Source organism: Octopus bimaculoides, chromosome 1 (genome assembly GCF_001194135.2).
Source record: "Octopus bimaculoides isolate UCB-OBI-ISO-001 chromosome 1, ASM119413v2, whole genome shotgun sequence".
Taxonomy (NCBI): Eukaryota; Metazoa; Mollusca; class Cephalopoda; order Octopoda; family Octopodidae; genus Octopus; species Octopus bimaculoides.
The window spans coordinates 129,865,930-129,878,429 of NC_068981.1; the positions used below are offsets into that span (position 1 = coordinate 129,865,930).

Below are 12,500 nucleotides of genomic sequence, written 5' to 3' on the forward strand. Positions count from 1 at the left end.
TATATATATATATATCGAGAGAGAGAGAGAGAGAGAGAGAGAGAGATAGATAGATAGATAGATATATAAAACAGACTTCTTTCAGTTTCTGTCAACCAAATCCACTGACATGGCTTTGGTTGGCCCAAGGTGCCACGCAGTGGGACTGAACTTAGAACCATGTGGTTGGGAAGCAAGCTTCTTAGCCATGCCCATACCTATGTATAGATACATACACACACACACACACACACACACACACATACATATATACATCTATATATGTATATATGCATATATATATATATATATATACACACATATATATATATACATCTATATATACATATACACATATATATATACATATACATATACATATATATATATATACATATATATACACACATATATATATATACATATATATATATATGTATATATATATACACACATATATACATACATATACATATATATATATATATATATATATATATATATATATATATATATATATATATACATAAATATACATACATGTATACATACATATATATATATACATAAATATACATACATGTATATACATATATATATACACACACACACACATATATATACATATAAATATACATATATAAATATACATATAAATATACATATATAAATATACATATATAAATATATATACACACATATACATTATGCATACATATACATACATACATATACAAATGTATATAAATATATAGTGAAAGTAATTGAAATTGAAACCATATAATAGTGAAAGTATTATATCACAATACAATAGAGATGTTATTGTTTCACTTTAATACTAATATTGAAATAATGTAAGAAATAAGAGATTGCTCCAGGCTTGCATTGGGTAAGAAGTTGAAAAATTTTTTGACTTATGATACTGCATGTGTAAAATTTGAATGAAATTGGTTGGGTAGTTCTCCAGTTTTAGTGATGCACACAGACAGACACACATATATATCTATATATGTGTTTGTGTATATATATATATATATATATATATATAGATAGATAGATAGATAGATAGATAGATAGAAATATATATATGCATGTATGACATATATATATATACTGGTTGTATATGTGTATGTGTGTGTATACATACACATATATCAAGAGGTAATCTTTATATTCAAGTTAACTTGGATGTTTTGTTAGAATGCCAAATATTGCATTGTTAACCTTGAGAGATTCTCTCATATACGTACTTGATGCATAAAAGCATGCACAAAGATCGTAGCAGATGAGAATTGTTTGTCATGGTTACCAGAACTCCCATATCACACGATTACATTCTATTGGAAATCATCCACACATGCTAGTCTGCTATAATCTATGTGTGTGCTTTTATACCCCAAGCGCCTATATGAGAGGATCTCTCAAATTAGAACACTCGGTATTCAGTGTTCTAACATGACTGCAAGATAGAAACAGAAAGAACAAAGAATTACTTCTGGTATTTTGTTTAGTTGTGGTTATGTCCCTACACACCTTCATGCTTTTCAACTTTTCTTGTCATACCTTATGAGTAATTGGATCAATATTAAAACCTTTGAAAGTGCTGTCCCAGTGTGACTATAATCTAGTGACTGAAACCAGTAAATGAATAAAAGAATAACAATATTTGTTTCATAACAATTTCCAATCAGATCTCTTGTGAAAAATTTGCTAATGTTTTTTTGTTTTTTTTTTAATTTTCTGCAAATTAATGACTTGCTGTTTAATTTATTCAAAGGCTGTATGCATTAAATGTGGTGTTGATACCTTCAACAGCCAAAAGACACCATTATGGTTATGTAAATTATGCAGTGAGAGCAGAGAGGTAAGACTTGCTTTGTATTTCTTGAAAATCTTTGGGAGTACATTTTTGTTTTACTGGAATTAGGTGCCTTGTGTAAAGGTTAGAAATGTGACAAATATGCTTCATGAAAAATCCCTTTTAGAAAGTTCTAGGAATTTATTGATGAACTATAGTTTATTTTTTGTTCTCTAATTTTTCTTTACATTTTTTGTCATCTCCAAAAAATTCATTTCCTCAAATTTTTAAATCCTGTTTTCCCCTTCCTTTTCCTTTGTTTACCTTAACTTTCAATTTTTTTCTCCCCTTTTTCCCTTTATTTCTTTCACTTTTTTTACTATCTCTTATCTTCTCTTTGCAGTTTGCCTTCCCTTCTCACCCCTTTTCTTTGTCTTTTAGTAATATTCCCACAATCAGTTTTCTTTTATTTGAGATACCAGCCAGAGAGGTTTTATGAAAACCCTTTTATTTACATTTATTCTCATCCTTCTTGACAGTCTCAAGACATTATGAAGCAATGTTAAATCTATGTTAGCTTCTACAAAGGCAATACAATTACAAACCTGACTTGTGTAGAAATAACTACTGCCAATAAACAACCTTATCTTACACACCAACAAACAAAACTTATTTCAGTTGCAATAATGGGCAAATAATGGGTCCAAATAAATGAAGTTGCCAGTGATTAGGAAGTGGGTCGAAAGAGGTTGTGTTTTTGTAGATTTGGTTGTCGAAATATTTACCTTTCTATGCTATATAATTCCTGTTGCCTTTAACATAACCACTACCTTTACTACTACAACACTATTACTACAATAACTATTTAAACCATTGTCACCTCTCCATAATATAATACAAATAATAACCCAATGAGAAAGTCTATGTTGTCACTTTACCTGTTAGAAATAGATGCTACACCTCCCTCAAATCAGACCCTTAATCTTAAGAACACGACACATTAGATAAGGCATATACCTCTAAAAGGATGGGAAACATTTCATTATAGTTTTTTCAAACAAAACTCTCCATGACTTAAACAACAACAATCCAGAACCTGTATGTGGTCACTCAACTTGCTAGAAATAGTAGCCAAAACTCCCTCCAATCAGAACTTAATGCCTAAAAAAGGGAAAGAACATATGGGATAACTTTACCATGCATAAAGATTGGATGGTCATAGCTGGATAGATGAGCATAGATAGGTCTACTAGGTCTAGTTGATGTAGGGCTAATTTGATATACAAATTAGTTTGATATACAAATTAATTTGATATATAAATTAGATAAGTTTCATGCTCAAAACTCTTGACCATTGAGTCACTTTATGACTTCTGATGATTAAAAATATATGCATACTAATGTTTTCAGTTTTATCTCTCCTGTTCGTACTATTTGATATACAATTTAGAAATTTGTATCAGGCATACTCTGCCAACACTTCTGCAAAGTATCATTCTTTCCTATCTGCAATATGGACAGCTTGTCATGAAAAAGGAACTTCACCAAACTGTTGATATGCATATTGTGACTTTCACAATATTAAGGACTATCTTAGTCAATTTTCTTCAAAACTGAGAAGTTTTTACAACAAAATTTGTTGAAAGTTCAGAAAGCTTATTCCTACATGTCTACTGGAACATTTCTGAATTATTGTATATATATCAGGTAGATACTAATTAAGCATCTAATAAAGTATATCTAGTGAAGTATATCCACCACAGTTATTCACTTGTGTACTAAGTCAAAGTAAAAGATGTCTTCACTCAATACCATTCTCCATTCACTGGCTTACCTGTTAAATATTCTCTCTGTTCTTTTAACAATTATTGTTGCTCCTGTTATTATTACAGCTTTTAATGTTAATTCTTGTCAAACTCATTCAACCATAAGACAAAACACCTTGCAATATTTAGTTTATGATCAAAAGCAGTGAGCTGGCAGAATCATTAGCATGCTGGGCTAATGTTTGTCTTTATGTTCTCAGTTCAAAATCTACTGAGGATGACTTTGCCTTTCATCCTTTCAGAGTCAATGAAATAAGTACCAGTTGAGCACCGGGGTTGATGTAATTGATTTATCCTCTCCCTTGAACTTGCTGGCCCTGTGCCAAAATCTGAAACCAATATTTAGTTATGATCTTTTATGTTCTGAGATCAAATCCTCCCAAAGTCTTCTTTACTTTTCATCTTTACTGAGTTCTTAAAATAAAGTATCAGTTAAGTACTGGAATGATTTAATTAACTATACCCATTCCACAAATATGAGGCTGAATCCATCTTTGGTGATACATTTCTTTTTAGTTTCTAAAGCGCAACAAGTGAATTCAAGCATTAATTATACTGTTCTTACCCAGCTGTCTAGTTTTACCATTTTTATTAACTCTGGATATGTTATGGGTTCATCCTCACTTCACAGACAAACAAATAATATAACAAGCAGCAACATGATATAGACAATTTGCCTATTCAGCTAAATATTTCAAATGGAATAGTAATTAAAACAGCTTTTGCTTGTGTTCTGCTGTTAAACATTGTTTAAATGCTGATCTTATCCAATCAATATAAGTGCAATGATGGTTGATTTCGATAATAATCCAACTATAATTGCAATTTGAATTTGATTATCTTCAGAGTTTTCTACGCCACATATAATTGACACCAATTACAATGATTTCCATTTTATTATTAAAGCATCAAATATGGTTTGCTACTTCCTCTATTGATATACTAAGAGCTGCTTTTAGTGGAGCAAATATTGGTTTATCATATTTCCTATTTCTGGGATCAAATGCAGTTCTGAACTAAATATACCTTTCCCTCTATGTTTCTTTTCTCTAGAGTTGATACAATAATTATCGTAAATATAATGAGGTTAATTCAATTACTGTTTCCTAATACAAAATGTAACCTATGACAAAAGCAGTAATTTTCTCACTGAGTGGTGGGCATTGTAGTGTGATACTCACTCTTTCATCAATCTTACCCTATTTTCTTCACTTCTCACAACACTGAACTGATATCCTCTGCATCCAACTCATTCCCTATCTCTAATCATCTGTCACACTATTTACCTACACATCCACCTTTTCTGGTCTTCTATCCTATTCTGTCTCATATTCACATTGTACCTGGGCCTCACGGAAGCAGACGGCGTACCATGTATTTACCTTTTCAGCAAGACACCTACTTCTCTCCCTCTATTATAACTTCTTATTCCTCCAGTTTATGCCCAACCCAGATGAGGGGTCTTGTCTTGCAGGTACTTGGTGACCTCACTGATGCTGTTCACCATGTGAAAAGCACCCACTGCACTCTGTTAAGTAGTTAGCATTAGGTATGGCATTCAGCTGTAGAAACCATGCCAAAGCAGACATAGAACCTGGTAAAGTAAAAAGGTAAAGTTACCTTCTCTAGTCATGCCGACTCATAAGGGCTGGTTTCCTGGTTTCCAGGGAGTATGAATTCCCCATCTGGATGGGATGCCGGTCCGTCACAGGATTTCGCACTTTTGCCAGCTGAGTGGACTGGAGCAACATGAAATGGGACTTTTATGCTCAAGAACACATGTTGCATGGTCCAGGAATCAACCTTACAATTATGAGTCTGACAGCCTAACCACTAAGCCATGTGCCTCCACATAGAACCTGGTGCGGTCCTCTGTTTTTTTCTGTTCTTGTTAAACCATCCAATTCATGCCAGCATGGAAAAAAAGGACATCATATGATGGATGAGGATGATTAGCTCATTCCCTCCATCAAACTGATGTTACCTGAACAGGTGCATGGTGTACCACACATCAGGTATCAAAGTGATCACAGAGCAATGTGAGATGAAGTGTTTTGCTCAAGAATATAACACACCATCAGGTCCAGGAATTGAAACCACGATCTCACAATCATGAGTGCAACACCCAAACTACTTGACCATGCACACTCACCAGTTGTGTATGTACAACACATGCAATTAGATAGTGTTAATTGACAAAATAAAGACGAAAGCAGTTTCATTTAGAGAAATTATACCAATCTGATATATCTAGCTGTTCTGTTTCTCATAGAGGTATTTTAACATGTCCTTCACTGAGAAGAGAAGAAAACTGCCATCAAAGTTAGATCTAGATTTGTGGCTACATGCATATTGTTTGTGTAGATTGTGAATAAGGATGCTTTGTTAGTTTCTGAGATTTGAAGTTATCACACTCTAGATACTCCATATTTTTTGTGAAGTAACTTACTTTTGGAAGAGAAATACACATGCAAACTCCCTTTTTCCTCCGTCTCCCTAAAAAAAAAAATTTTTTAAACAGTTACTTTGTATCTATATAAAAGCTAAATATATTTTTGATATTTTCAAATATTGGGAAAGTAAAGTTTGTGGAGATAATATGCATTTTATTGAGAAAAATAATTTTTAAAATCTCTAAATCTATTTTAAATATTGGAATCGATTTTTATTTTATTTTAGCCACAAGAGATGTTTTTCTTGTTTTCATTTTAGTTTTATTTTCTTAGAATTTCTATTGGTTTTCCTGATAATGATGTTTCTACTTGGCTCCATAAATAATTAAATAAAATAAAGCTGGTACAGATTTCATCACTCCCAACACACTTCATTGGCTCTCTCTCACAGAGAGAGAGAAAGAAATCTTTTGACTTGATTTTCAAGGATTTGAAACAGATTTTTATTATTTTTCTAGCCATAATTATTTTTTTACCTTCTAATTTTATATTTCCAATAGGAATTTCTGTCGATTTACTCTTTTTTTTTAAATGTTATTTTATTATAATTTTTCTTTCCTTCATTTGATATTTCTGCTTGGCTCAACAAATAATCTAATGAAATCAAGTCATTCCATCTATTGTGTATCATCAGAAAGCTACAATATTTAGAGAGAGGAAAAAAAATTAAAACCTAGCAGGTTTCAAGTAATCATAGTGTTTTGAGTGTCACTTTGAATACAAGAAAAAAAGTGGGAGTAGAAACCCACTCATACCACAACCACTACCACCACCATGACCTTATTCTTTCTTTCATCTGCATTTATTACTATTTTATTTGCTCCATGAATGACATATAATGTAATATTCATAAACATAGTAAACTCCTGGGAGAAATTCTAAAGTTTCACAAAGTTTTGAGATTTCAATCTTTAATACTAACTAACCAAGCTAGTACTGGGAATTGGAACAGAACTGAAATAAATATTTTGTATCAACATTTCTATAATGAGTGAATTCTATGAGGATTTGATTTTATGAAAAAGTTATTGAGTTAATGGTCTGTAGTGGAGTATGGAATTATGGCTAACATTTCTGTATCAGCAATAGAAAATATATTAAGTTTACTAATTTATCAGTTTTGTCCATTGGGAACATTGTGTATCATGATGAGGAAGCAGATGAAGTGTTGTCTCATTTGTGAACTACAGGTAATGAAGTTGGTAAGGATTCATTTGGCAGTGCAGATATAATCTGTACTACTGAATGCTCCAGAAGTATGATGGTTTTACATATGTAGGGTAAAAGCAGTGAAACATTGTCTGAGAATACAGAAGACTTGGGAAAATAAAAGTATGATAGATCATAGTGAAATAATTGATAATTTTCAAAGTAAATGTAGCTTATTAGCAATTTGAACAGTGTTGATGGACACTGGGGATAAAAACAAAACTTTAGTAATAACTAGAATAATAGATAACCAATGAAGCATATTGTAGGATAAATGAAATTGTCCCTAGTCTTGATTTAATAGACAAAGTAAGTTGGGGAAAAAGAAGAACAACTAAAAGGAGCTTGTTTTGTACAATCCATACTACCTTGCCTACAGCATTTTTTTGTCATTTAATTTTAGAGTTTTTTTCTGTTTTCTACATCCACTGAGTCAGACTTTTTCAATTTGTTCATCAGTTTTCCTTTGCCATTTTAGAATTTTTTAAAATTATCATTTGTGTAGGTATGGAAACGATCTGGTGCTTGGTTTTTTAAAGGAATTCCAAAATATACAGTTCCAAAACATCACCATGAGGGTGGCAAGTTTTCTTCAAATGCAAGAAACCAACTAGAAACTTCAGCTCACCAGAAGAGTCGTTCTGGATCATTTCGCAGTTATAATACTTGGAGCAGAGGACGGCACAATGGCAACAAGGAAGGGTTTGGAGGTCAGGCATCATCTCACATAATCTGAAATGTTTCTACCTCATTTCTTTCTCTCATGATTTATTCCTGTGAAGGGTTTAAGATATTATTATGTAAAAACAGAGTTGGTACTAGATAATGGAAGGCAAACTCTCTTAGGCATGATGCAAGAGCTTCCTAGAATGTCAGCAACTGCTTTTAACCATAAAGATCAATTCAAATAATTTTGACAGCTTTGACTATGTTGAAGATATATGGTTTCTAGGAGATTATTATTACCGGGGTTTATATGTAACAAAAGGTTTCTTTGGTTAGAGATAACTCAAAGACAACAGCTGTAAAATCACAAGAGCTCTAATAGGTATGGTAAATATATAGAAGGTAATTTTGATGAGTAGTACATATTAAGATAAGTGTGGATATGTCACTAGAATTAGCTAGTGATAGTCTGCACCAAATTGATTGAATTAAGTAGCCACAAGAGAATGTATACAAATAAAAGTCAAAAACAATACATAATATTCCCAGGCAGCAATTGAACTACAAATTCTCTGATGTACTAACAATCACACTAATTAACTAGTGCAATGTAATCAGCCTATGTAAAACAATTTCTATTGATAATTATCACATTACTCTTCTGAATTGTGTTAGCTAATACACACACATATATATATATATGAGTGCATGCATTCATGTGTGCATTTCTACTCATATTATGAGCTGTGTCAGTCTCAAGTTTCACTGACATTTTAATAAGTAGCCATCTGATACTACAGTTAGCAGTTTGGAAGGGAGAGGAAGTAAGTCCAGAGAAATTGTTAAATAATAATGAAACTGATCAGTCTGATGCTCATCCCAAGCTGTTGCAAAGTCTCCTCTTGGGCATAATTTCACAGTGTGACTATATGGATATGAACTTGCATATGTATCTATTCATAACCTTCACTATATTAGTACTCTAGTAATTATTATCAGGTTATCTATCTTATACCATTATACAAATGAGCTGCATCAGTCATAAGTTTTGCTTATATTTAAATAAGTAGCTCCTGCAGCTAACTATTGTTTGTTGTTTAGTGGGGAGAGGTGATTCCTAATGAAATGTTTAAATAAAAATGAAGCTAGTTGGTTTGATCTTCAACTCCAGTTACTAAAGGACCATGAGAGTCAAGAACAAATGCTGCTCAATTAAATACATATAAATGATTCCCTATATTGATTTAAAATGCAATAGTTTCTATTCATATTGTTCTGTACTAATCTCAGTGTATTGTTTTATGCAAATTTGGATATTTGCATATTAATTGTTGGAGTAACTGTTTTGCTAAGGCTATCTGTTTTATTGTTGGATTTCTTTTCTAACAATAACCATCCAACCATGAAATAGCAATTCTTTTAGTTAGTTATTCTATGGCAAGCAGAGTAACATGCTTAGTTTAAGAGGCTTTTTAATATTATTATTTTATGAGACATGCATTAAATTATCAAAGTAATATACTTTTTTTTAAAGCATGGTATAATTAAGGCAATTTTTTAAATTCATAATCTTTGTTGTTGGTAGCACCTTAACCAAATGGCATCTTAAAAAATAAACTTTTCATATATTTTACACCTTGGTGGTTGTAGTTTCCATATTTAGATATATTGATGCCAACTTATTTGTAAAGATGGCTCTAATATGTACAATGCTTTGGATATAGAATTTGTATGAATGTTCATGATTTCAAACATGTTATGCTCTTGATTTTGTGTAAATGATGATGACCTCAAATGGATCATATTCCTTAGTGAGCTGGCAAAATTTTTAATGCATCAGACAAAATGCTTAGTGGTATTTCTTCCATCTTTTACATTCTGGGTTCAGACACCAGCTTTGCCTTTCATCCCTCCTGGGTTGATAAAATAAAGTATCAGTCAAGTACTAGAGTCAATGTAATTGACTAACCCCCTTTCCCTAAAATTGCTAGCTTAAAAGTTTTATCTGGATACTGATGATCTTAAATATATGACATTCATATATTTATGTAAAAGTCAGAGATCACTGCTAAAAATTATTTAGAGTCAGTTTAGATCTCTTTTGCAGTCCTTGGATATTGCATTTTATTTAAGTATGAATGTATGCAATTTTCCATGTAACTTTGGAAGTAAGGAATTTATTTTGTTTAACTAGGAGAAAGCAGTGGTCAAGATGCATCAAGCAGTTCTGAAGACGAAGTGAGCATTGGAAAACGCACGAAAGGTAAGTAGATAACTAAGCACTGACTAGCTAATGGAAAATGGATAGATTTAATAGTGAAATTTCAAATTTGATACAATTCACATTGATAAATTACTTCTGTAGACTTTAACCAAAGACTAATCCGGTAAAAGAAGTACTTGCTGCTAATGCATGTTATGTTTAATGTCGTTTTGCATTTGGCAATAGCAGCAGATTTATGGATTCTTTTTCTTTAATCCATCCATCCATCTTTTTTCTCTGCCCACTATTTCCGGGAGAGTCATATGGGCAGAGTACCTGAGCACCTCATGCATAGGGTCCTATTAGACTTCCCTGTCGGGTTCCCAAATTTGATCAACTGAGACTATGGTTATTATCCAACCATCTCATTCTTGGTCTGCCCTTAGGTTTCCTGCCAGTTGACTTGGCTTGAAGAATCTGTCTTGTAATTCTTACCTGTGACATTCTAATTACATGTCCATAGTACTGGAGTTGTGACCTCTCAGTGCCGAGAATTAGCAGCTTGACCTGGAGAAACTCCCTGATATTCAAGCTATGCAACTTGTTAAGTAACATTACTCCTGAGACCTTTCAGAAGAACCTCATTTCAGCTGCTTGTATTCTCTTTCAGTCATTACCCAACATTCATGATATATAATAGTTTCATTATGTATAAATAATTAATGAATACTTGTGTGTACTGTGAGTTGTATTTTTGAGTATGTAAACATGATTATAATGTCAAATTTACTGAGTTCTCAATTCATTTTGTATTTTATTTATCATATCATGAGCAATATCTAATTTGTTTCAGTTTGTAGAGATATAAAATTAGCAGAGTCATTAGGGTATAGGATAGAAAATGCTTTGCAGTATCCAGTCAAATAATGAAATTAAATTCTTTCCCCCACTCTCTCTACTTTATTGCTCTGTGATAAAGGCCTTGAGAGACTGTTCACATCACCATTTTCTGCAGACACAAGAGGAAGGTTACAGTGAGATGCTAGAAACATCGTACTGTAATAAAACTGATATGTTATTGGAACCAATGAAGGATGGACTGTTAGCACAGCATAATAAAACAGAAATAAAGAATTTGAAAGAAAAAAATTAGTTCTTTGAGACATTTGACACCTTTCAACTTCAACATCTGGAATGTTATCTGCTGTTTCTATCCATAAAATAGACTGTATTAACCTATGAGTGCTTCTTGTAATTAAATAAGAATTAATTGTTGCTATTATAAAGAATGTAGCACAAGCAAATAACCCCAAATCTTGTTTTTGTTGATGGAGCAATGTCAATAATTTAATTTGTTTTAGTATACAGGCATGGCTATGTGGTTAGAAGTTTACTTCTTAGCCACATAGCTTTGGGTTCAGTCCCACTGTGTGGCACCTTGGGCAAGTGATTTCTACTATGATCTCAAGCTGACCAATGCCTTGTGTATGGATTTGGAAACTGAAATAAAATCATTGTGTGTGTGTGTGTGTGTGTGTGTTTGTACATGTGCGCACGTGTGTGTGTGTGTGTGTGTCACTGTCTCGTTGCATTGACATCCTGTGGTAGTTGTAAGCAAGTGTTACCAACATGCATGGAGTGTCCTTCATTTCTAATCTTTCATGAAAACTTCTCTGCTCATGAAACAGGGGGAAGGTTGATGACAGGAAGGGTATCCACCCTTTAAAAATCTGCTTCAATAAATCCTGCCCAACCCATGTGAACATGAAAAAATGGACTGTATAACAACAGTAATATTGTACCTGGCTTATTGTTGAGGTGTACTCTTTATGATTTTGTTGTGTTGTGTTTATCATGATATCTGCATTGTATTATATGCAATTAGGCATTGACTATACATAAATACACTTTCAAGTGGCTATGTAAACTGGTCCTTGACACTGCATGGTTTTTCTTCCTGTCTGCGCTTAGGAGTTTTAAAGTAACAGTCAGTCTGTGCAATTCAATCTCACTCTTTAGACTTGGAGCTCTGACCACAGCAGCTCAGGGATAAGACAGCTGCAGTGACCAGCAAGCAATAGGTTTTACATTGGTTTGACTATTGCCTAAGTAGATTGTCTTACGGGGCTGGAGTGCTCCACCAACCCTGAAGTTGCTGGAAAGGTGTCAAAGATGCACTGGACCATTTCAGGTATTCCTTGATTTTCTGTTGAGGTTGACTCTCCTAAGCCTTTTCTTTTCCTGGGGCACTTACAAGGCACAAAGCAGTGAAAGGTAAGTGTACTGTGTGTCATCAAATGTATATAAGGGATTGGGGTCACCTGCAGTGACTGAGTGTTTACATCTAATTGCTAGTTATACTCATT

The 12,500-nt window shown here is 32.9% G+C and overlaps 1 protein-coding gene across 7 annotated transcripts in view; it reads left to right on the plus strand.

Annotated features, from left to right (window-relative positions):
- Positions 1-12,500, plus strand: part of LOC106875810 (rabphilin-3A) — a 285,702-nt gene that overhangs the window by 212,408 nt on the left and 60,794 nt on the right. For all 7 annotated transcript variants that reach the window (XM_052970468.1, XM_052970476.1, XM_052970487.1 and 4 more), the window contains 3 exons: positions 1,757-1,843; positions 7,771-7,975; positions 10,126-10,194. In XM_052970468.1, coding sequence (XP_052826428.1) covers positions 1,757-1,843; positions 7,771-7,975; positions 10,126-10,194 — 361 coding nt within the window. The remainder of the gene's footprint in view (positions 1-1,756; positions 1,844-7,770; positions 7,976-10,125; positions 10,195-12,500) is intronic.